The sequence below is a fragment of the Montipora foliosa genome, chromosome 4, assembly GCF_036669935.1.
Source record: "Montipora foliosa isolate CH-2021 chromosome 4, ASM3666993v2, whole genome shotgun sequence".
Lineage (NCBI taxonomy): Eukaryota > Metazoa > Cnidaria > Anthozoa > Scleractinia > Acroporidae > Montipora > Montipora foliosa.
Window position 1 is genome coordinate 33,197,442 of NC_090872.1, and position 26,655 is coordinate 33,224,096.

General features: G+C 38.1%; 2 protein-coding genes across 2 annotated transcripts; one reads left to right on the top strand and one right to left on the bottom strand.

Annotated features, from left to right (window-relative positions):
• Window positions 1-890: 890 nt before the first annotated feature.
• On the top strand, window positions 891-2,320 carry LOC138001236 (uncharacterized). Its single transcript, XM_068847884.1, has 3 exons — window positions 891-1,095; window positions 1,392-1,653; window positions 2,135-2,320. The coding sequence occupies exons 1-3, from the start codon at window positions 891-893 to the stop codon at window positions 2,295-2,297; spliced, it is 630 nt and encodes a 209-aa protein (XP_068703985.1). The 3' UTR covers window positions 2,298-2,320.
• A 10,670-nt stretch (window positions 2,321-12,990) lies between these two features.
• Window positions 12,991-19,600, bottom strand: LOC137999190 (uncharacterized). Its single transcript, XM_068845039.1, has 8 exons — window positions 19,495-19,600; window positions 17,177-17,302; window positions 16,568-16,664; window positions 16,258-16,381; window positions 15,563-15,624; window positions 15,267-15,310; window positions 14,912-15,159; window positions 12,991-14,559 (listed from the first exon to the last, which is right to left on the bottom strand). Exons 3-8 carry the CDS (start codon window positions 16,603-16,605, stop codon window positions 14,221-14,223), a joined length of 855 nt encoding a protein of 284 aa, XP_068701140.1. The 5' UTR covers window positions 16,606-16,664; window positions 17,177-17,302; window positions 19,495-19,600; the 3' UTR covers window positions 12,991-14,220.
• Between the last annotated feature and the right edge of the window lie 7,055 nt (window positions 19,601-26,655).

The window sequence follows — 26,655 nt, forward strand, 5'->3', positions numbered from 1 at the left end:
TTAGAGCAACCAAACCTTGCAGGTTTTGTGATGGAATTAATGAAGATTTTCACACAAAGGTAAATGCACTGGAACTCATTTTCTTACTTACTTTGTGTAAATTAAATATAAGTTTATGTAAGTAACCTGATGATTTAAGTATTGATGCTCCCAGTTGAAAACAAGTCTTGGAGAATACACAGTCACATTCACACACCTGTATGTATAGTTGCCTGAAAATGCTTCAAGGACACAAAAACAGTATTGTTTGTCAGTGGTACAGATTGTATTGCTATATCTTCTAACATAGTTTCATATCTAACCCCTTCAGTTTTGGTCAAAGAAGAAATCACGGTCTTAAATAAAGTACGATTAATTTCCCCAAACCATATGGTTAATAATATTGATTTCTTCATTATGACAAGATGTGTTTTTCTTTCTTCTTAAAGCTCTAGTTGTGGTCTTTTTAGCTTCTTCTGTCTTTGATGGTAAAATCAATAGACTCTTCAGTGAGCTAGACACAGGTTTTGGTATTTCCTCAGGGTTTTCAACAACGTGTCCATGTATGTTTTGATACACAAAATAAGGGAGGCGTTCTATACATACAGATATTATGCTTATTACACATATTATGCTTCCACGGATATGTGCATAATTCATTAATCATTATTACTGTAGCCTGAGACATTGGTATCAGGAATTGAAATGCTTGTAATAAAGCTAAAGAAACTTCTTGCACCTTTCAGTTTTCTGAAGAAGAATACACTCTCAGATCAAAAGATGGACATGATCACCAAGTCAGACAAGTTGCTAGGGATCCTGACCTGGCATCAGCATATGGTGTTAAAAAGGAGTCGGTTCTTAATGCATCAAAGTATTATCATGTCGTGGAAGGGCTTGCTTCAGACATTATGCATGATATTTTAGAAGGGGTCATCCCAAAAGTAACAAAGCTTATCCTGGCTGTTCTTATCAGTGATGGACACCTTTCTCTTGATGCTTTGAATGAAAATATAAACACGTTTTCATTTGGAGCCACTGATTCGAAGAACAAACCTGAATCTAACTTATCACAAGCCACACTGCACTCATCAGAGACAACATTAAAACAGTCAGGCAAGATCATATGTCTCTTATATAATTCTTACAGTTGGGAGATTATGAAACTTCAATAACATTTCGTTAAGAGCATGGTGTCCTGCCAGTCTTTGTTTTACTTTTCTTAGTGTTGTCGGAAAAAAATGAATGCAAAGATTAGGTTTGTTTTTTAAATACAATGTGAGCAATAACAGCAGTCATTGATATTGTGACAACAATTATATTTCTACCAACAGTGTATGACTAAAGTTTCTTTTGTTCTTTCTCTGAAGTAAGAGTAATAATTTTGCTTGTTCTTTTTTCTTCTTGATTAGCCACCCAGACATGGTGTTTTGCAAGACACCTCCCATTTCTTGTAGGGAGCATGGTCCCTGAGGGGCATCATCACTGGATGCTGTTCCTTGACTTGATGCACATAGTTGACATTTTATTTGCACCAGTAACAAGCAAGGGATTGGCTATGTACTTAAAAGTGCTTATTCGTGACTTTTTGGAAGAATTCAAAGCATTATTTCCAGAAAGCTCCATTATTCCCAAAATGCACTTTATGGTTCATTACCCAAGATGTATTGTAAGGTGAGAATTAATATCACGTAAGGTACATAAATTAAAAAGGGTTTGTCTGTATATTTGGCAAGGTTTCTCACCGTTAAAAGTAATTTTCTTTGAGACTACATGTATTATATAATTATTTAAAGGACAGTGTACAGGTAAATACAGATAATTATTCATATACAAAAGAAAATCATGCGTCCTGTTTGCCGAGAGTGCTCTATGCCATAAGGTAGAGCTAAATCCACAAGCAGGATGGGTTTCACGCCGATCAGCAATGATCAGACTAATAATAATAATAATAATAATAATAATAATAATAATAATAATAATAATAATAATAGTAATAATTATTATTAATTATTATTATTATTATTATTATTATTATTATTATTATTGTTATTATTATTGTAATTGTTATTATTACTGTAGAATGATTATATTACATATTACCCAAACAATAGTATGTATTTGTGAATATTACATTTTCTTAATTGTTCCATAGACTTGGTCCACTTGTGCGGCACTGGTGTATGAGGTTTGAAGCAAAGAATTCTTATTTCAAGAGGTTATGTCATGGTGTTTTTAATTTCAAGAACATTTGTAAATCACTGGCATTTCGACACCAGAAGCTTCAGTGCTACCATTTGGCAGAGGAAGAGGGATAATTGAGAACATATGTGGAAATAGGGACAGGTAGAGTGTCATTATATATATTTTGATATTTATGGGATGTGGTAAAAGCCATTTGGCTGAGACAAAGTTATACCAGTTGTTAAGAACTTTCCTGTGTGCACAATGTTTAACTCTTTGATTGTTTTAGGGAAAGTTGTACATCAAGCAGATCTAACAGCAAACCAGAAATTGATGATTCAGAACAAGATGGGTCGAGATGATGACAATGTTATCTTTTCAAGGTAAATTAATACAAATTTAAGATGGGCTTTAGTAATTTTACCTGAGCTGTGTCTGTGTCTGGTATTGTTAAGAAAATTAAATGCCATCGTAGAAACTTCTAAAGCGTCTGTTGACTGGTTTTGATTGGAGTCAATGCATGTTCTACGATCGTACTTAACCCTATCATTCGGTCATGAAAAGAATCAAAACTGGATATTGACCAAGACACTGTGCCATAAAACACACACGGAAATACTGTAAACTTTAAAGGAAATGGTCTTAAAATCCTTTGAGCAAAGTGTCAGCTACCTGTAGCTTCTTGTTTTGTCTGTTACTGACTGACCAAGAAGCCCCTTTGAAAAACAATTATATTAATACTTAATTATTATTGTTTCTGTTTTTTTATTACCATGAAAGCCTACATAAATGCAGGGGTTTTTCCTAGATCACTAAAACAACTTACTGATTTCTTTGTGTAGTGTTAAGTGGGTGACTATCTATGGGACAAAGTACCAGCCTGGAATGATTGTGGTTGAAGAACATGATGGACTTATGCCTACTTTTGCTGAAATCAAGTCTCTCCTTGCCCTTCCAGACAGGAGAGTTTTCTTCCTATGCAAGAAAGTGCAAGTCATAAGATTCGTCAAACATTTATGGGCATTTGAAGTGACTGTCATGAACACTGAATGCATGCTTGACTACTCTTCCTTGACGATTTCCATCCTCTGGATCTCTACTGCATAAACTATGAACAAGCCCTGAGGAAGTTTGTTCGACCCAAGTATCATATTCATGATTAGTAATTTTTCACGGATTTACTCATATGGATACTTTAATGATGTTGACTTCTTCTGTGTGTACTGGCAGGATGTATTTTCATACTACAAATGTATGTTTTCAGCCCACAACTGTATGAGTTCAAAAAACCACTCTTAACATGGTTTAGATTAATCGGCCTTTTACTATTAAAATTGGTGTAAAAGTACACTTCCAACTGTGTTTTTTTATCCTTGATAATACCCATAAACTTTTATCCTTTAAAAGAAGAGTAAAAATACCCTACATATGGAGTAATTTTTGAAGATTATTTTGGTGTAATAGTTTACACAGTAACAAGGTGTAAAAATACCTAACATATAGGGTAATTTTAGAAGATTTTTTTTGTGTAATAGTTTACACAGTAACAAGGTGTAATTTTACATTTTTGCGTTCGTAACATTACACTTTAATTTTTAGTGTGTGCAGTAATATTTCAGCTCAGATTAGTGGAAAAGAGGCTTCTTTTCATGTTTGTTAGGGGTCCTGAAGCACTTACATGTAGTGCATTCAGTCTATCACTTCCAAGTCTTTTCTTTTTGCAATGTATTGATGTTATTCTTATGATATTGAAAATTGCACTATGTTTAAAGAATAAAACAGTGCATGTACTCAGTTTTGCTTTTTGCTGTTCAGTAAAAATTAATACACAAAAAAATAATAAATTGTGCAGCATTTCTTTGTAAGGTAGCATTAGAAGGGATAATAATTTGTGGAGAGACTGGCAATGACAGATAAAGACCTGAAGGGAAACTAAAGTGATTAAATTAATAGTGAACAAGGGTTGAAGTTATTGGGAGTTGACTTTAATTTGCAGATAATGACACCACAAGACAGCATCATTGTTGGATTTTTAAAAATATTGCTAGACGTGCGAATTTACTAATGAGAAGCCTGCAAGATTTGCTTCTTTTTTGCAGTTACTGGAGCACAGATTATGTAAAACAAAACAACTCCAAATAAAGACTAATTCCAAGTGACCAAAAATACAACTTGCTTTCCTGTACCTGCAGAAAGCCCCCAAAATTTATAAGTTTATCGTTGGTAATCTTGCAATATATTGCCAAGGATCCCTGAAGGATCTTGTAAGATCAGGAAAAAGATTCTTGGAAGATCTTAGCCCCAAAACAGTTTACAAGATCTTGTAACAGTCTTAAAAAAGAATCTTGTAAGATCAATGTAACATTCTCAAAAAAAGATTCTTAAAAGATTGGGTAAGAATCTTGTAAGATCTTAGATAGAATCTTACAGGATTCTTACAAGATCTTATCTAAGAACTTGTTTAAGATCTGATAAGATTCTTACAAGATTCTCATAAGATATTGTAAGAATCTTGTTAAGAATCTTACGAGATCTTGTAAGAATCTTGTAAGATCTTGTTAACAAGATCTGGTAAGATTCTTAATTAAGAAACAAAGTTAGATCTTATTAAGAGACTTATTAAGAATCTTAGTAAGATCTTAATAAGATTTTCACCTGGGGAGCAATCATGCCAAAAATTGTCCCTTAAAACAAACGTTTTGAGATATAAAAATTCCTCAAGATGGCTTTTTGTGTATTGTTATGAATTAGATTAAGTACTCATCAAATAAAATTTGAGGTTTTGGTGGGAGAAATTGCAATATTAACTGCATCACAATATGATTGGTATATTTAGATGGCTAGCTCTACTACATAACAGTGCAACAGGTATGGCACCTGTTCAAACCGGTAAAGCAATTCTGAGCATTTGCAGGCGGTAATAAGTGATCTTTCAAGCGGGAAAATTTACTGGTAGCTTTATAATGTTTCATGAAAAACGCTAGTAATGCAAATGCTTTTGAGTAGTCTACTATGGAATACCCCACAAGACAATTGAATTTTTTTTGTTGTTTAGGGTCACATACATGTACATGCAAACAAGCAAGTGACAAGTAACAAGTGAGAAAGCTTGTATACCATGTCATAGGAAATAGTTACATATCACCCTGCACAAGCAATGTGGAATACAGCCGAATATATGCTGTGCAGTTATTGACTTATTGGTTAAATATTTTTATGACTTGGTATAAAGGGCTTCACATTACTGAACATGTGACATTGTTTGGACATGAGAAACCAGTGAAGGTACATGTAGGTATACAGGTGACAAGGGAGTAACTACAGAATAACCGGCCACTATTGTGCTCTTGTAGTGGCATCGTTTGAAGAACAAGGCATCTGCAAGTGGCGAAGAAGGGGCTGGGTATACAGAGATCCATATACATGTATTAATTCCCTATTCGTTATTATTGTTATTGCCTCAAATGGCCTTAATACAATATAAAGTGAAACTACTAAGGGAGTAGGTCTGCAAAAGTAATGACTGTGCTGAGGCCCTCCTTGGCGTTTTCGGGAACGAGGGAAGATGGCTATTTTGAACTGGGGAACAGAGGAAAGATGACAAAATGTCTCAGGGAACAAGGCAACATAAACAATTTTAGGGAGCAAAAAGCTGGGAACAAGTTTGAAAGTAAATTGGGGAACAAGGGAACCAAATTTAAAAATAATTTTTGGCCATTTCAAGTTAAATCAGGTTTGTATCAGTAAGATGACGACATACCGAAAACTCCTCCGGCAGTCTTTTGCTTTTTGGATCTTTTGAATCTTCCCGCCCATTCGCTAAATGTAGCTATTCGGCCAGGCCACCCTTTGTTCCAGGCGTTCGTAGAAGTCCGTTTACGTTTTGAAGAAGGTCTCTATTTTTGTCATGAAGTCATTACCGATTAACCTTTACAGAGTCTGAGGTTGAATTATGTCACTGCCGTGTATCTTTGTGGCGAATGCTGATTCCCGTGGACGACGTTCTCACCTGAATTGTCGTTGCCCTTTCTTCCGGATTTCGTCAATGCTTACTGCGTTTATTTGGTGTAATGCGTGCTATTTCACCCGCACAAAATGTTAAGGAATCGCAAAGATCCAATTCTGGTCGTCCAACAAGGGAAAAAGAGAGATAGAGCACATACATTGATCGCCCGCGCGAGTATGCAACCGATAATTCAAACCGATCTGGTTCCCAGGGTCTTTGCGGCGGGGCAATTCATAATGCCGTACAAAGTTTTTGCATCATGTATTTATTGTGAAATGTCCACAGTCCTTCTCTCTGTGCCAACATCCAATCACAAACCGTTGCAAGCCCAGTGCGATTCCTGGGGCGCTTTTTGGCTGGAAAAACCTGGGAGAATTTTCTGCTTTAAAAGGTGCAGAGCGAACTTCCTCAATCAAAATATGGAACGGGGGCAAGTGTGTTCCTCTTGAGATTTTTTTTTTTTTTCTCAAGAGACTGGATACTAATCATTACTGGGTTGCCTATGGCAAACCAGTCGGGGTCTGCGTTGATTTCGTCGTTTTTTAATTTTTTTTCCGTGTCGGTAAAAGTTTTGCCTGTCACTCCCCCGCTAAGTGGTGGCTTTGTGCATAGACCTCCGCGTATTTTCTTAGGATCGAGAGGGTAGTGGGAAATGCGTAGATTTCTCTGGTGGACACAGTAGAACGATTAACTTAACCGGCAATGGCGTCGAAAGTCATGTAACGCGAATGGCGTTTTAGTGGATCTTTGAACAAAATATACCCTTATGAAGCTCATGAATGGCAAGTCAATTGGATATACAGGTGACACGATTGAGTTTCTTGCCTTCACGCACGCAATGAAATAGGAAGAGGTTCTCGCCTCTAAGAACAAATATGTTGTTTGTTTCAATAAATTTTTCGCTGGAAAATATTCTGTGGTATTTTCTGCCTTTGTGAATTATAATATTATGTTGTGTATTAAATTTCCGAGCTTAAGGTTGAAATGTGATATGGGAGAAGTTTTTTAGTATTGCGCTGTAAGTAGGAAGGGTTCACAGGCCTGTTGGAAGCTTGCTTGAGGTTCAACAAAGTGAGCCCCAAAATCAGTGAAAAATTGTGACGCAGATGAATAATAAAGTAGCTGCCATTTCCAAAATGATGAAATTACCTGGTGATAACTAACGTCGAACGCGTCTTGGAGAGTAAAATTTGACTTTGCATAAACAAGAGTTGTGCGATTGTGATCTTTGTTTCGACTTCGCTCATTTCATTGTCAAACTTTACAACACTTGACAGAAAAAGAAACTTACAAAAACCCGGTATCTTGCCATCAATTTGACACAGATGCTTCACTGTTTGACGAGTAAACATGCCGCGGTAACTTACTCACGGCGCCCGCTGAATTCCGGCCATGTCACTTTCGATTTGGCGATTTATTTGAACGTAGCAAAAATCTCCCAAAATGTTTGTCCCTGATCGTAACTTTTTATATTCTATATTTACGGTTCAAAATTAATGTTGTTTTCATGTCGTAAAGATGTTATTCGACCGTCCTGGAGACTTCCTTCTGCTCTTTCTAAAAACTGTGTATCAATAGTTATTTACTTTTGCATCAATATTTGTTTTTGCATAAAGCAAGCACACAGATCTGTACCTTGCTGAGTTTGAATTTGTTGGCGTTAATAGTATTTTCGGTCCGATGCTTCTGTTTTATGAGGGGTATATTATTTTGGTCTCCCATCCAAACACTAACCCCGCCCAACAGGGCTTGACTTCAGTGAACTTTCGGCATTACAAAGCCGTCAGATGCTCAGCGGGCACGCTTAAACTTGGGGTGAAAAGAAGTTTATCAACATGTCAGCCCAGAAGCCAATGTTTCTCACTTCCCATTTATTTTCTTCAATCTTTCTGAGTTTAGTACTTTGCTAGTAACCACATGTCTTCTCAGACTATTTACCCAAGACTTCTACCATAGCACTACAATGATAGACAATACCAAAACAATATCGTGCACTGTTAGAGCTACATATTACGCAAGGACAGATCTGTTTCGTCGTACGAACGTGCGAGGACCTGTGAGCCAAAAGGCCTCTTCTGGTCCCTCACGGAGGGTCTAGTTTACAATAACAAATATGGCTGCCGGATTTTCGATCCTTACTTCAAAAGTAGTAATTCTCACCTGCAGCTACGGGCTATGAAATCATCCACGTTAATTGCTTGAAACCCGCACTATTCATTTGGGCAGCTAAACACCAAGGCCTTTTTTTTCTTTTTTCAAGGAGCATGTTAAAGGTAAAGTCTGCTTACTAACCTACATTACTTTCTCAATCTCATTCTGTGCTGGGCATGACTCCTGTATGGAATTCACATGTTATTTACATGTTAATTACAAAGGCCTTTATTTACATGTTATTTGCATGATTCATCCCAGCAATTTACATGAAATTTACACACAAAAACACTGTAAATGTCTTTAACATATTTCCATGTTATTTACATGTTTTCTTCAATTGTAACTTTACCAAAGGATCCTGTAAATTCCAATTTCCCATGAAGTTACATAATCAAAAAAAGGTGTAAATATCATGTAAATTTTATTTACGAAACAACAACATTGTAATTTGGAAGTTGTAAATTGAGATTTACATATGCCTGTAAATTTTCAACTTTTCCAGTTAGTTACAGGGACTTTTCTTGTTTTGTTTGTTTGCTTCGGAGGGAGAGGAGCAAAGCCTTTAGTGTCTCTACCCCATTTGTGGTCGTTAGCTTACCCACAATTCATTTCTTCAACTCACATCTTATAATGGCCCATTTGTGTCAACTTGTATAGATTTTATCATATGACCTGGTTGTGTCAATTTACAGAGATTTTATCCTATGACCTGGTTGTGTCAATTTACAGAAATTTTATGGCCTTTTTAATTGTTGTCAACAATTAAAACGGTCTAATCTTGTGAGGCCCTAAGGCCCCGTTTATGTGGAGAAAAATTGTCCCGGGAAGAGGGTTCACTCGCTTACCTGAGATACCCTGGACCAGCCAACTATTCCTACATTTCGCCATAAAATGCGGTTTAACCGCGTAACATAGTAAACCGCTTACATGAGGAAAAAAATGGCTCGGCTAGAAGGGAACCCACCTAGTCGGGTCACCCTTTGTCAACGGTAGGATCACCCTCCTGGCCAGCCCAACTTTATTCCATGTAAACACTTTGGCTCGCCCAGTGGAGTCAACTTGGTTGAGCCAAGATGATGAGAGAATGCACGAGTGCTATCTCCCCAGTCTCCTGATGATCGAAACTGAGCCGGGCAGCTGTTCACTCAGGGAAAAAGGTCAGTTCTTTTCTCATATAAACGCTAGCCCGGCTAGACCCGGCTGGGAGGGTGACCATCTTACCAGGGACAAGTTTTCTTCATGTCAACAGGGCCTAAGACTTGATCCAAGTTGAACTATTAAAACACACACTGATAGGCATTTTATAGGTTGCAACCGGCCAACTTTCGATAAACCGAACTCAGTGCAACATGCAGGGCTAATTCAACAGTTTCCCACATAATGTAGTTAGGTAATAATATTCGACACTCAAAATCAGTCGTGAACAGGGCATAATTAATCTGACAATTCTACTTTGTCATCAGTCTACATCACTACGGAGTCACATGAGACTTCAAAGTCCTGGATTACGAACAATTCATAGCAGTATATGTTTAGTTTATTCCAACTCGAGAAACGAATGCTACAGTAAAACAGATCAGAGTGTGTCTGGATTCAGCAGCATAGAACCAAAATTAGCTGAGGGGGTGTCAACAGGCTTGTCATAAAACTTTGCAAATGTACAAGAATTAGACCATCCTGCACTCTGCATAATTACTGCTCGGCTTAGACCTTTGGTTTGTCCTTACAGCTGGATGTTGATGCGGCTCTGCTGCTATGAGCAGAGTGTTTGTTGATGTCGATCCCTGCTGGCTCTAACACTTGCTTAACCCATCTAGAAATGGTATCTTTGGATACAGGTTTAAATGGTTTAACATAACTTATCAGTAACTGTGAGTGTTCATCTGTTTCGTACGCTGCAAGTATTCCTTAAGATGTTCTACCACACAAAGTTTCTTGTCACTTTGGAAAGAGAGTAATTCAATGGGTGCTAGATGTCGCCCAAGCTTACTCTGTTTCAGTATTTCACAAATAGTTATTCTGTAGCGGTCACACATTTCTTGGATGTAGTTAACATCAAACTTATGTATAGTGTGTCTACGCTGTCCCGTAGTGGGACAGAGTAGCATGGTCAAATTTAGGGTAAGCTGCTTAAGAGATAAGGACCTCAAAGGTGCAGCAGCTCTTAAATAACCTAACACAATGTTAACGTCCCAAATTTCAGTATATTTGGGCAAAGCTGGTTTTAACTCAAAAATCCCTTTCATGCAACGAGCTACTAAAGAGTACTCTCCAAACTTTACTCCGTCTTCCAAAACAAGTGTTGAAGAGAGCGCAGAACGCGCTGTGTTTATAGGGCTGTATCCTAAGCCTGATTTGTAAAGAGAAACGAGAAATTCAATGCAGTTTATTACCCCAGGCTGAAAAACATCAATGTTTTTGTCCCGACAGTACTGATTCCAATTGTTAAGGTACGTGTGGTATTGCTTAGGGGTACCATCCCTCCATGATGCCATGAGCACATCTTTAATTTGCTGCAGGAGATAAAGCATACTTGTTTAGTCCCTCCCTGATAAGTGACATACGAGGAGGTTTAACCTGTGCAAGATCGAATGTTTTTCCTTGAGATGGTTTGGTCTTTCCTAGATTTTAGGTACACTGGGTTTTGTTTGAGTAGTTGGAGAGCTGTGGGGTACCATGATTGTGTAGGACAATCCGGGAGCACGCAAATCCTCTGTGCACCCTCGGTCATCAGCTTCTTCAACGCTGTTCGAATAACACTAAACGGAGGAAAAGCATACAATTTAAGGTTGGACCAATTCAGGCTAAATGCATCGGTAGCAAAAGCCTCTGGGTCTGGTCTGTCAGGCACATAATGTGGGAACTGGTGGTTTATACGAGAGGCAAACAAATCTATATCAGGTTTGAACTCTAGCACCTCAAGAGCACAAATTAAATGATACCTTGTCAAGCCTCCACTCAGATGCTCTTTGGTTTTTGCAAGATTCAAAATCTGCAATAAGATTTTGTTTTCCAGGAATATGTGCAGCACTAAGCCAGATCTTACGATCTATACACCATTCCCAGATCTCCTTAGCCACAGATTGCAAGAATCTGAGTGGCTTGTTCTCATGTGATTAATCACATTCACTGCTGTAGTGTTGTCACACATTATTCTGATATGTCTGTTGCTCTTATCTTTAGCAAAAGTTTGGAGCCCCAAAAAAATAGGCAACATTTCCAGATAGTTGATGTGTTGTTTAGATTCTGAATAGGACCAAATTCCTCCTGAGGACATCCCCTGAAAATTCTGTCCCCCAGCCCATAAGGGAAGCATCTTTTGTTATTTGGTGCTGGGTTTGTGGGTGGTTGATTACATTGTACACATTTCCCACATATTGAATCCACCAATGTAATTCAGATTTCGCATGAGAGGAAAAAGACATGAAGTCATCAAAATTACCCTTTGATCTCAAAAGGGCTTGGGAATTATCTTTTTCCAGGTGTCGGTAGTAAAGAGCGCCATGCATTACCTCAGGGAAGCTAGAAACTATTTTCCCAATAGCACTAGCCACTTCCCTAATAGAAGGTGAAGGGTTTACTAGTAACTCAGTACAGACATTTTGTCAACTGGTAGCTTCCTCCCTGGTCAGTTGCATTGTCATTGCCACCGAATTTTTTTCAAATCCCAGGATAGTAAGCACTTGTGTGGGTATTAGAGGGGACTTTTCTGAATGCACAACCAAACCTAATTTATCAAGCAGGACAGTAGTATTTATAACATTTAGGACACATTTTTCATGGGTTGGCTCTCGTAGGTAAAAGTCATCAAGATGTGCCACAGCATTTGTCCTCTTTTGTGCAGCGTAGACAGAGGAGGCTTAAGAATTTTAGTAAATATACGGGGAGAACACGGCAACCCATTAGGAAGGCAGGTAAATTCATATAACTCTCCCTCCCAGATAACGCGTAAAAAATTTCTATCCGGCGTCCTTCATGTCAAAAGACGCCATATAACAATTTTGGGTAACTAGTTTGGTTATGGTAGCAAGCGAATCCATTTTTTAAATGATAATGACTCACTGACTCATTAAACCTCTTGAGATTTAGTATAAGTCGCTGGGTCCTATCCTTCTTAGGACGAAGGAATTTGACAAAATGTGCCCAGATATAGGTGACACCTTTGTGACGACACATTTCTCAAGTAACTTATGCACTTCTTGACGAACAATGGGATATTTATGTTCCGAGAAGATTTGACTAGGCAATTGTTGTTAACCTGGGGTGGCAGTACACTCAATATCTGCTCCCAAAACATCAGATAACATGATTTTGTCACTGGTGAGAGTCCTCCAAGCTGCAAAATGAGCAGCCACATGCCCAGCCTTACATGTATGGCATAACATTTGTAAGTTGCTACTTGCTTGTGAAGAAACATAATTTTGTGGTCTTCTCTTTTATTCGGATGTCTACATTTGGGTCGACGAGACATCTACGAAGCTTACGTTTAAGCTTCTTAACAAGCTGCGTTGTTAGGTCGCCGACGAATGGGCGGTAAGCCAGATAGTTGGATAGTGGTTGTTGTGGGAGGTGTCGTTGGTAATATGATCTGAAGCCCTGTTCTGTGCATTAGTAGTAAAGCGATCAATTAATAAGTTCGCAACACTTTTAGGAAAAGCGTTCCACGATAAGGAAAGAAACTTTATTTAAGTGTCTAATCTTCTAGCGCCGTAGAGCACCAATCGGGGACACTGTAAATTGAAATTAACACGTTAACGCAAATCAAATCAAATTTTGGTGTTTGAGGACAAGGGAAACCGGAGTACCCGGAGAAAACCTCTCGGTGCAGAGTAGAGAACCAACACACTCAACCCACATATGACGCCGAGTCTGGGAATCGAACCCGGGCCACATTGGTGGGAGGCAAGTGCTCTCACCACTGCGCCATCCCTGCACCCCAAAACCTCCTTATTAGCTTGAGCTCGGTTTTAATTTTTTCAGGAGTGCAAATTCGGTGTACGCGGTCAATCAGTGCCTTTGACCCAAGAAATCTTGTGTCTCCAAGGTACAAAACTCTCAAAGTTACTGTAAACACATAATTTTTTAAGTTGGCATTTTCTGAAGTAAGGCAATTTTGGTCTGGTCCCAGACGTAAACTTTTTACCACATCACTAGCACATCTATGGAAACTTTCATGAATAGGTCTGGATAAAATATGATCCAGTAGTTAAGCTTTTTACCACATAAGTAACAGCTTCATGTGAATTTCCATGGACAGACCAGCTGGATAAAATTAATGATCGCATACTACTTTAGCTTCTTACTTCATCACTGGCAGATCTACAGAATTACCCTATTGTTTAAGTGCCACAGTAACTATGACCAAAAAATCACTTCCTTTTTTTCTTCAGATTTTGAAAGTGTGATTGCTCAACACTTGACTGGCAAAATTTTAAGGTCTGTTATCCAAAGGCTGTTTACTTTGAGTGAAGTTTTGGATTTCAGTCTGCCATTACTCACGTTTCAAACTGACTGATTGGACCTGTGAGGGTTCGATCTAGGGAAAAGTGATGTCATTTACTCACTAGCTTAAAATTTCAGCGTGTAAACAGAAAACACAAGTTTAAAAGTCTGAAAGCCTGAAACTCCTGTGCTGCATATTAATTCAGCGGCATGCACATGCATTGCATTCTTAAACTACATGTATTGAGTCTTTGACATCATTTTCTCCTCAATCTTGCCAGTTCCCTCAAGAAGTTAAAGTTAGTAATGGTGGACCATTAAACAAGAAAATTCCAGTTGAAATACAGTTTAACAGGTGTCTTTTTGAAATCAAGGCTTAAAACTTGGTTTTTGGTCACAGTAGCACTTTAAGGAACATGACCACATGAATAATTCATAGATAATCTGATCTACATCTAATTTTTTTGTAACTCCTTGTATTTTCTTCTTAAATACTGTGCTGCCTCTTTTTTCAGTTTCCCATTTTCATCAAAGTCAATATCAAAGTATATTACGCTTTCCTTTGGAATCTGGGTGGATGTCCAGCCATGCCAAGGCACCCATTTTGTCTTGTAGCCACCCTTTAGCCACTGCACAGTAAAGGAGGTATTGTCAACCTGTTGTACTTCTGCTAGATGGGGAGGCTTGTAGTTTCCATCTAGGTTGACAGCAACAACGCTACCTGGTACTACTCCTTCATAACTATCCACCATCACTAGATCTGGTTGTGGTCTTCTGTATACTCCACCATACACCTAAATGCAAAAAAACAAAATGAAGAAATCACACAACAACTTTCTTATACCCCATTCACACCAACAAGACATGCTAAATTAACCTGGATTAAACAAACCGAAAATCAGCCATAGAAAAATGTAACACCTCCTTTTACATGAGATTTGGGTGAGTTTGAATAAATGCTTTGACCTGTGCTAAATTTGTAGTTGACAGAAATCAGTATACATACATAATTTAAAAGAAAACACTTTGACAGCATGACTTGTTTAACTAAACGTCTTCAAAACAGTCTTGGTTAAGGTTTGGTGTGAATGGGGCCGGCATTAATTTTAATCAAGCAATTGCATCTTTTTACACCTTATGGTTTACCTCTCGTACTGGGGCAACTTGATTTCTGACCATGTTATTGACATCTACTGGAACCCCCTCAGGTTTCTGTCCCAAAAATCCTAGGCCATTGTCACCCGACTCAGGTAGTTTTTGTTTCTCCCTCAAGTTTGCTTTCCTAGCAAGTATATCTTGCAATGGCCAACTTGCTGCCCTATCTTTCTGACTCCACTTTGCATTCTCAGCTGATAGGAGAGTACTCCACTCTGTTTTGTGCTCTTCTGAAAATTCTGCAAATTAATGCATACAGATCAGTAACTACTCTAAAAGAAGTTCTTCATAAAGAGACAAAATGCACAAGTGCTCTTCTAATAACATTGAAATATTTTACACATACCTGAAAAGGTTCTTGTGTCTTGCTTAATGAGGCATTCTGAAAGCCTGTAAGAGAAAAATGCACTGTAAATTAACTGGCATGTAACATCATTGAGGAATTAAGGGCATGTGCTAAAGCGTGAAGCAACAAAAGCAAAACCACCAAAATGAAACGGCCAAAAAGAGTGAAACCACTGATTCTATAAAAGGTCAAATGGAATATAAACATTAATCCTTGTGTACATTATTTATCACAATGCAACAGCCAAAACAATAATTATTAAACAGAATTTTGTGCACTGCAAAGACATCTCTTACTTGTTAAACATCTGGTCAACAGCTTCATGTGTATGTCCCACCATTAAAAAATTAAGTTTCACCTGCAAAAATGAAAAGAGGGTTACATGGGTGCATGGATGGCGCAGTGGTGAGTCAGAGCACTCACACCCAACCAATGTGGCCTGGGTTCGATTCCCTGACTTGGCATCATATTTATGTTGAGTTTGTTGGTTCTCTGCTCTGCACTGAGAGGTTTTTCTCCGGGTACTCCAGTTTTCCTCTCTCCTCAAAAACCGACATTTGATCTGATTTGCATTACAGTGTCCCCAATTAATGCTCCAGCGCTAGAACGACTAGACACTTATTTAAATTAGGGCGCGTTCGATTGAACCTGTTCCAGAATAAGAATACGTAGAGTGATGATAAAAACTGTATGTTTGGCGCGCTTCGAATCAGCAAGGACAACAAAAATATGTTTAAAATAGCATTTTGGCAGCTATCTGACAATTTTAATGTGAATCTCAATAAAAACGAAAGATTTCTAACTTATATTCCATGTATTCCTATTCTGGAATACGGTCAATCGAACGCACCCTTAAGTTGCTTTCCTTTCCTTTCCTTTAATTAATATGCATATAATTATAACTGGCTTCTACCAGTACACTAAACTCCTAAGGCAGAGAGGATCAAATTCCTTATTTGACTCAATACATTTTCAGTGTTACTCAATTTACCTTCACAAAAGTATCAAGCATAACTAGGACACCAAGGAAGTTTAGAATAAACTGGTTTTTCCCTCCAGCAATTATCCATTTGGAGGAACAGGGTGTCAGGCAAGTCCTCCCCCATGCTTTGCAACTGCAATAATAGAATATTTATGGTGAGATTTGAATCATGGGGATACTGGAATAGGTCAAAATAGCCCTTCAGTTGTCTGCCATGGTTTAACACACCAGTCAAGTGAGTTCTAAGCTTTCTTGCACTGGCATAGGCATGTGCTGTAACACTAAAATTTACTATGAGGCGTGGAAGGAGAAGCTTTACCTGTCAGTGATCCATGCCATCTTGCGCAATACAAGCATACTCGTGTGGGTACTGTTTTGCCTTCTCCCTGTGGTGTTAGTGCAGTTTCCTTTCTTTCCTGTGACAAAATAGATAGAAATACTTAGCTAAATTTATGAATTCATGTGAGGGATGCAAAAAATTAGATAATCTAATTTTGGCATCCCTGTGTGTGTTTTGCAAAGAATTGATTGACATAATTTTATACCCTTATAAGGGTATTATTTCAACCAATTCTTTGCAAAAAACACAACAAAGATCAGATATCTATGCAATTGGCTGAAGCAGTTCACACGAACATCAATAATTGACTGTTTGGATGACTGTACTACGACTACCTGTGAAAATTAATATTTACCACCCATACATGTACATCTATCCAGCTGGCATGGTTTGAAAAGCATAGTTTATTCAAGTCAGAAAAAAAAATTATCAACTGTTATCATGACAGGGTTTATGTACATACATGTACATGTATCTGTTGAAACACACTGTTACCCTTTGCATGCATTACGGATATCAACAGATATCAGTATCACATATATTTTCTATAAGAGGTCACAAAATGCAATGACTGTTTGCATAACTTACATTTGCAGGTCATTGTGGAAATCAAACAGTTTGTCCAAGTACTTTCGCACATCCCTGTCTCTTGCTTTTCGCTTTTCCTCAGTCACACAATATTGTGCAGTAATCACACCTGGTAAAACGGTTAACCTACAATAACAATAATAACTATTAAAATAAGCATATATCAGCAAATCCAAATTACCAAGAAACTGAAACTCCATTTTGGAAAAAAAAGCATAAATTGTAGTCTACATGTACATGTAAACAGCCGACTTAAGTTAATGGCTATTATCGATATCTACGTTGTCTTTCAACCTTAATTTTCATCTTAATTTTTGAACATCTTTCAACAAGTGGGATGTGTGGGGGAGACAACTAAGCCTACTGCATAGTGATGACCTTTCTTGTGTTCTAGATCAGTGTTTGACACTAACACTTGCCTGATTGCTCAGGGCAAGCGAAATATATCCATAAACAACTCGAAGACTCGCCAAAAAAGGCAATCAGAATTTTTGGTCAGCTAATATTTTGCAGAAGGATTTGATTTGCAACTAAGAAAGTGACTAGTAATATGACATAGTCACCGCAAACATGATAAAAAATATATATATATATAATTAATAATAATTGTTGTTTCACATGGTTTCATAACATTGCTGTGACATGATAACAGCTAGTTTGTTATGTCAATCTTTCTCAGAACAAGGTCTCTTGATAGTGCAACATCCAGAATCTTTAACTACAATAAAACCAGACGAATACATGTAATTCCAATAAGGTTATTCAAAACTGGTTATCCACTGGAAGTTATTACGTCTGCTTATGCAAAAATTAATGCTGCATTCACATACCGGTACCTACTAAAACAAGGAATGACATACAATGATCTACAACGATCTACAATAAGCTACTGTAATGACCTACAATGATCTACAATGACCTACAGTGATCTACAATGACCTACAATGACCTACAATGAGGTATATTATAAACTAAAATTACCTTATAAAGACCAACAATGAGCTACAACAAGAGCCCTTCAATGGCATACGATGAGCTACACTGACCTAAAATGATCTACAATAACCTACTGTCAGTGATCTACAATGACCCACAATGAGCTACAATGACCTACTTAAATGGCTTATAAGATTTCAAAGAGAAAGACAAAAGAGGATCAGGGTGAAGAGTTTGGTGAGCGGAAACCATCCATTGTGCGTTGTCACACAACGCTTTTAGTCCATTGCATGGCAGCCCAAATGACGACAGCAATTACGCACATGGCCTGAGAAATGACCGCCGGAAATACGTCTGCGTTCACAGTCTACCTTGAAGGCAGAAACAAACTGAGAAAAGACCCTTGCATGGTTTTCCTTTGTTTTAAAGCTTAAATGAAAATGTGCAAAGATCAAGGCTTCGCTTGGCAACGATAAAATCTTAATTAGAGCAGGAAAAAATGAAGAGAAGATTATAAATAAATTATATAATTCTTCCCATGATGTTTTCTTTAGTTCAGAGTGCACAATGAAAATTTTCAACTTGCTCAGCAACGAGGTTATGATTGGTTCAAAGCGCAGAGTGCAATGTTTTTAACCTTTATACTGCAAACATGCTGCAGTGCCCTCAGAGCTGCAAATTACACGTATCTTTTATTTTAGCTCATTACAGGTCATTGTAGGTCATTGTAGATCACTGTATGTCATTGTAGCTTTTTGTAGGTCATTGTAGACCACTGTAGGTCATTGTAGACCATTGTAGGTCATTGTAGTTGCTCATTGTAGGTCATTGCACATGTAGGTCATTCCTTGTTTTCGTAACTATGGCTGCATTCAACACCGATGGAATCTGTACATATCTTTTTACTGAAGAATTTCAAAAAACATATCATAATTATGGTGTTTGAGCTGTGAACTAAACAAAAACTCCAATTTACAGAGTTGATCTTCCCGACTATGTTTGGAAATTTGGATTGATGGAAGCCAAAACGCAGTTTGGGGCTTTAAGTGCTGTAAGGTTTAAGATTCCGCAGTAAGGGGGGTGGCTGTTCACTACCAAACTGTTGCTACATTATGAACCCCTTCAAATAGTCATTTTTCGAGTCCCTTTAACTCTACAGTTATCCTTTCTTATCAAGTGTGTTCTTTCTCTGGTTCGACTCACAACATCATTTGGTAAATCACATCTAAAAACTCAGCTAGTTAACTATGATTGTTCTTACCAAATTTTTAACGCAACATTATGATTACATATTCTAACACAAAATCTGTAGCATGGATTTTACAAGAAATTACCTCTCCGAAAAAATGATGATGTCATTATAAGGCCCACCTTTGACTTACCTTTATATCAGTTCCATTTTTTGTCCAAATAGAAATTCCATGCTACAGTTTACAAAAAATGATGGGACAGTTCGCATCTAATGAAAAAACCACCTCTTTCTTTTTCTGGGAGCTTTTACCTGTTTTCACTGAAACACAGATCAGAGGACTGGCACTAGTTGCGCATGTGCCATCTGATTGAAGTGATGTCAGATTGCCATTGAAGAAGTTACTTCGCAACACTTTTGCAGGGCTCTTCGATTAAAGAGTTTCCATAAAAACCATTGTCTTTCTGAAGTTAAGTACCGTCCCCCCTTATAGCACAAAGCTTACGCGCACGCTTTATCAGGTTGGAACTGTGCTTTTTTCTGAATCTGCAGATAATAACTTTTTCTCCCTGTATTTAGTCTCAAATTCCTCGGGAGAAGGTAACTTTGATATATATTAAGGCATCAACGCGGCTCCAATATCCTTCTTCTAGTTATTGATTTATGGCGCTTCCCATCGCAGTGCATTTCAAGTTGGCTTTCGAAAACGTACTCTTCACAGTGTTCACAATAAATTCGCTTTTTCATTTTTTCCACGACGAACTGCTCGGGTACACGACCCTGATCTTCTTCGACGTCAGACGTCGGCCACTTCACGAATTCATTAAAAATAGGACAAAATTTCCTCGAACGATCTTCCACTTTGATGAAAGGAGGCTTAAGTTTTTTCAGTTTCTCATGTTTCCGGTCTTGCATCATTGGGGTTTTGTTTCTATGCGGTTTTCTACTTAATACAAGCTGGTCAAATTCTTCTTTTGTATGAACTGAAATCTTGTTCTTGAGAGCTATGTCCACGATTTTTGCAGTAAATCGAGGAGAATAACTTCTCCACGAACATTTTAATGCCCTTTGACCGCGAGAGTAGGTGTCAATGAATTTTGCCAGTGGCAAAGGTCCACCTTTTTTCCGTTTCATAACAAGATCTGTCACTTTCACAACATCAAAGAAATCCTCGACTTTTCCGCCTAGGTCAACAACACGGTTTCTGCATTGACTACTACCATCCTCAAACAAAAAAACGTTCGTTCGCTCAAGTTAAACAAGTTGGAAATTGAAATGTTACCTTCAGCTCGATCTGTCGTTGGTTTACCTTTCATTGCCGCTCGAGATCTCGCCTTCGGACTGATTGTGAACCAGTGTTTCAGCGCCATCGTCATCTGCAGATTCTTCACCGCAAGATGTTTGATCTTGTTCCTGTATTGAAACACTACTTCCGGGCAAGAGTGGTTCCTCGGTTCTTGAGGAGTCTAAGCAGCCGTCTTCATATGATACCCGTTGCCTTTTCCCAGGTGTACTACTAAAAAGAGGTTCAAATATTCCATCCTCAAGTTCTGGAATTCTCGTAAACCCCACCTTCGAATTTTTCGTCATCAGTTGATAATGAAAGCGCCAAAGGCTCTTCGGCAATACTGGAAAGAATTGAGAGCGACAAAGGCTCTTCTGCAATTGAGCTAGCGGCGGAGTCATCCATATTCATTATATCCTATTTTCAAAATCCAGAACGATAAACTTACGAGCGTTAGTATGACCGCGTGTCACATAACGCCCACATAACTGTGGAAAGTCTCAAATTCAAACGGAACTTGTCATTTAATTTAAGCATCAATGTAGAAAAGTGACCAATAGGACAAATGCATTTTGAAGGATATCGATTTCTTTGCATTGAAATACCGCCCACTCTGCATAGACAGCGTTACCGGTTACAGTACCAGTTTGTGGTATCTTTTCGAAGTTTAATTTTCATTCATTATGGCGAATGGACAAGGCGGAAAGGGGTCATCAAAAAACATTTCGAGAGATAGCAGAAAACAGCATTCCGGTAGAAAGTGGTACTTCGCTGAGGAAAGAAACGGAGAGGTTCGTACATTGTATGCCCACAACAAATCACCTATTCAGGCACAAGATGGCACTGATCCAGGGAGTGTGGAATCAAATAAAATGTTCAGATCATTCCGGCAAGATCAAGGTATGTATGTTTTTGAAAATCTTTGCCTCAACTGCAACATAAATTTCAGAGGTAGACCTCATCCAGGTTCTACTTCTTTTTTGCAGAAGACACTAGGCAGGTGTCTCGAACGTGTCCAGTTAACCGGAGCTTCGACCATCAAGTTGACCGATGTAGATAAACGTAAGATTTAATTGTCAGTAACCCCATGAAAGAAGGAAGGGTGGGGCTAAAATAGGAAAGAAAAGATAGGAAAAGGAGCTACAAATATGAGCGAAGCGCGGTATGCGGACGTTGTGAAAGTGTCATGGTAATTTTTTTTTTGCCCTTGGACGTGAGGAAGTAAGGGTCCGTACGCACTCGGTTGACAGAATTAGTTTAACCCTACCAAAAACCTGGAAAAAAATTTTGCCTCCACCTAATTTTCAATATGATTATCATATACTGTAGCATTGGAAAATAACAAAATATTTGTAAACCACAAAGTGCCAATCTCTTTGAAATAGGACCATTTAAGAGCTCGTTGCGGGAAGATTTTTTAATCGAAAATGTTGACAGTTTACTAGATCACTTGATTGACGTTTCCCTTCGATCATGGCTTCTCAGCCGGATGACGGCGCCTCCGAAGTTTGGTGGGAAAAAAAATCACGGAACGCACCGATGAAGATTTTTTCGCAAAATTCACAAATATTTGCCTAGTGCCTACGGGCCCTTATCGTTCGTGCGGCTTTTTTCTTTTTGTCTTGGGACTTATCAACCAGCTCAAAGGAACCTTGCACCAACAAGATAGTTCCGCATAATAAATAGTAATAATAATAATGGAACTTTATTTTCACACGATAATGTTTAAAGTGCTACTGTGATCAAATTTTTATCCCTTGAGTTTTTTGGTTTATCACATAGAGTACCATGAAACATTAAAAACCCTGTTTACCGTTTGGAAATATCTGCATTGGTTCCGGAGATATTTAAGTTTGAAAAATGTGTTAAATATGCAAATGAGAAGGCTGATGACGTCATTCACCCAACCCAATAGAACATCAAGAATATAAATAGAGCTATCTCGGTCAATTTGCAACAGAGACCACTGAAACTTGGTGAGCTAATAGTTCTGAGGGCAACACACCTACGACTGTAAAGGAATTTGTTCCCATGGCAACTCACTCTTTTCCAGTCCCCTCCAACTGATTTCAACATTTTGGTGATCTCAGGGTAGAAATACATTTACCAAGGCCACAAACTCGACCTAACATCTTTATATGCTGGCAGGATCATGCAGATGAGGCACCATTTGCAAATATCAAAACAAAACTCCAAAGGTGGTCTGCAAAGCTTTTAATATCAGGGAGGTCTGGAACCCAGTATGTTGCCATGGTAACAAAAATGGTATGCTCATATTGTGGAACACATCTCCTAGAATCTTAGTGCAAAGAACCAAGTATTTCTGATACAAATTGGCTGAGATATCTTTCTCCCATCATACTTGATCCAAATTTGGTTGGGTTTATGACGTCATCACTTGGCTAATTTGCATATTTAAAAAACTTGAATATCTCCAGAACAAAAAGAGATATTTGAAAATGGTAAACAGCATTCTTCTTCTCGTACAGACTACGTGTTTATGTGCCAAAATGGCTTAGATAGGGAAGATGCAAATTTCGTCACAGTAGCACTTTAAAGCTGAATAGATTGTGTTTGTTTATTAATCCTGTTTGCAGTGTCTAGTCTTCTTCCCTAATACCAGCATTCGACTGCAAAGAGAATCTCCTGAGCATCTACGACAAACAAGATCCAGTCAGTGCATTTAACATGGAAATCACAAAACTGAGCAATGCAAGATCATCAGCGTCAGGCACTGATGAGGAGTGAAACTTTGCTGTTTATTGGTTTTGTCTTTAATTGGTGAGGCAAAGACCATGCAGACATAATTCCTTAAACTTTTTAAGACATGTTTAATGTCTAGCATTGCCTTGAAACATTTGCTGAGATTTCGTTTTGTTAATTATAAATTACCTATAAAGGTCTTGAGCGGAAACCTTAACATTTAAGAACATTTCCTAAATAACTGGGATGTACATGGAAATTTCCATACACATCTTGTGGCAGAGAATATCTGAAACTACTTTGTCTAAGCAACTGGGATGTACATGGAAATTTCCATACACACCTTGTGGCAGAGAATATCTGAAACTATTTTATCTAAGCAACTGGGATGTACATGGGAATTTCCATACACACCTTGTGGCAAAGAATATCTGAAGCTATTTCGTCTAAGCAACTGGGATGTACATGGAAATTTCCATACACATCTTGTGGCAGAGAATATCTGAAACTATAACTTTGTCTTGGCAACTGGGATGTACATGGAAATTTCCATACACATCTTGTGGCAAAGAATATCTGAAACTACTTTGTCTAAGCAACTGGGATGTACATGGAAATTTCCATAGCCACCTTGTAGCAGAGAATATCTGAAGCTATTTCGTCTAAGCAACTGGGATGTACATGGAAATTTCCATAGACACCTTGTGGCAAAGAATATCTCAAACTATTTCGTCCAAGCAACTAGAATGTACATAGAAATTTTCATAGACACCTTGTGGCAGAGAATATCTGAAGCTATTTCGTCTAAGCAACTGGGATGTACAGGGAAATTTCCATACACATCTTGTGGCAGAGAAGATCTGAAACTACTTTGTCTTGGCAACTGGGATGTACATGGAAATTTCCATACACATCTTGTGGCAAAGAATATCTGAAACTACTTTGTCTAAGCAACTGGGATGTACATGGAAATTTCCATAGCCACCTTGTAGCAGAGAATATCTGAAGCTATTTCGTCTAAGCAACTGGGATGTACATGGAAATTTCCATAGACACCTTGTGGCAAAGAATATCTCAAACTATTTCGTCCAAGCAACTAGAATGTACATAGAAATTTTCATAGACACCTTGTGGCAGAGAATATCTGAAGCTATTTCGTCTAAGCAACTGGGATGTACAGGGAAATTTCCATACACATCTTGTGGCAGAGAAGATCTGAAACTACTTTGTCTTGGCAACTGGGATGTACATGGAAATTTCCATACACATCTTGTGGCAAAGAATATCTGAAACTACTTTGTCTAAGCAACTGGGATGTACATGGAAATTTCCATAGCCACCTTGTAGCAGAGAATATCTGAAGCTATTTCGTCTAAGCAACTGGGATGTACATGGAAATTTCCATAGACACCTTGTGGCAAAGAATATCTCAAACTATTTCGTCCAAGCAACTGGGATGTACATAGAAATTTTCATAGACACCTTGTGGCAGAGAATATCTGAAGCTATTTCGTCTAAGCAACTGGGATGTACGGAGAAATTTCCATACACATCTTGTGGCAGAGAAGATCTGAAACTACTTTGTCTTGGCAACTGGGATGTAAATTGAAATTCCTATAGACACCTTGTGGCAGAGAATATCTGAAACGTTTATTTAAAAAAGTAGGCTTTGACATTATTTCGAAAGACCACTGTTGGCATAGATTATCAAATCTATTAAATGAACTTCACAAGGAAATTATTTCTCGTACGTTTGGAACATAACAAACCATTCCCGTGCTACAGATGAGCTTTTGGTGAAATATATTTGTAATATTATAGAGCTGTGTACCATAAACAGATGGAAATATGCAATCCGTCGCACTAAGATTGTTGCTGTTTAGCGACGCCATGACTAATGCTGTTACAAAGCATTCAAAATGAACTCCAACAAACAAACCCCATCTTGGTCAATTGTATGAGTTACATAGCCAATGGCGTTTTATATCTTGCCTTGATAGACAACTTAGAGGTAGCTTTTTCATGTACTTTCCATTTTGTTGGAAAACATGCATACACACAGTTGATATTTTTTCCAAATTCGCTACTTCAGAAAATGCCAACTTAAAAAATTATGTGTTTGTACTGCCCAGTGAAAATTCGATTTTGTGTAGTGACCCAAAGAGGATTGGTAACATTTTGAAAAATCATTTTGCAAACATTGGAGATAAATTGGCATCCGAAATCCCTAATGCTGTGAGCACTATTCTGATACCTTGGACCTTGAGATCAATATTGACTTATCCTGATAAAAAAGTCGTCCGACGTGGAGTTCCTCAAGGCTTTGTCCTTGGCCCCTCTTATTCCTTCTCTATATCAATAGCAAATTCTCCTTTTATCTGTTTGCCGATGATACAACCCTAATGTATGCTGATGAAAACCTACGTGTTCTTGAAATAACTATTAACTTGGAACTTGCAAAGGTCCGAGAATGCCGTAAAGCCAATAAGTTGACTCTCAATATTAAAATGTCAAACTTTGTTACTTTCCGGCTCCGCCAGAAGATAATGGCTTTTGTTACTCAGTTAAAATTTTATCTCTGCAACCAATACCTTAACAAATCTTGAAATGAAAAACTATGTTAAATACCTTGTCATGGAAATATCATACCTTGTCCTGACTTGACATGGAAATAACATATTGACCACATTTGTCATAAAGTTAACAAATTAATTGGAGTTATTGCAAAACTGAGACATTATGGACCAAAGACGTTTACTGCTCAATGTCTAGCACACTCTAATTACTTCCTATCTAAATTTCGGCATTTGCGCCTGGGGCAACTGTGCAAAAATTCATCAAAACGTACTCTTTGTTTTCTCTTCCTTTTCCTTGCCCATGGACTACAAGTACTTGAATGTCTGGAATTTTGTCCTGCCAGGTGATGTGTAGGATCTTGTGAAGGCACTTGAAGGCAGTTAGCAGGTGGAAGCGATTCAATTTCTGGCATGGTGCTCATGGACTGCCCTTGTCTCACTAGCATACAGTAGAGTGGGTACCACATTAGCCTTCTACATCTTCAATTTTGTAGACATCTTGATACCACTCATCTCCCACTGAATCACGAAGGTGTCTGTCTAATTGTGTTACCGGCTTTGCAAATGCGAGCGTTGATCTCTACACATCGAGGTTAAAAAGGCTTATTAGCATAAAAACAAAAGAGCATTTTTTTGGCCTCCATTATGAAAGAGGTCTATGAACCTTAATCACACGGTGGCCATGTTGAGTCCCTCGGGATTGAAAGCTTTTGTTTTGCGCCACCGAACCTCGTTCCCAGAAGTTTCAACTCGAGGTTCGGGGTACGAAATCTATTGTCTATGGCCAATA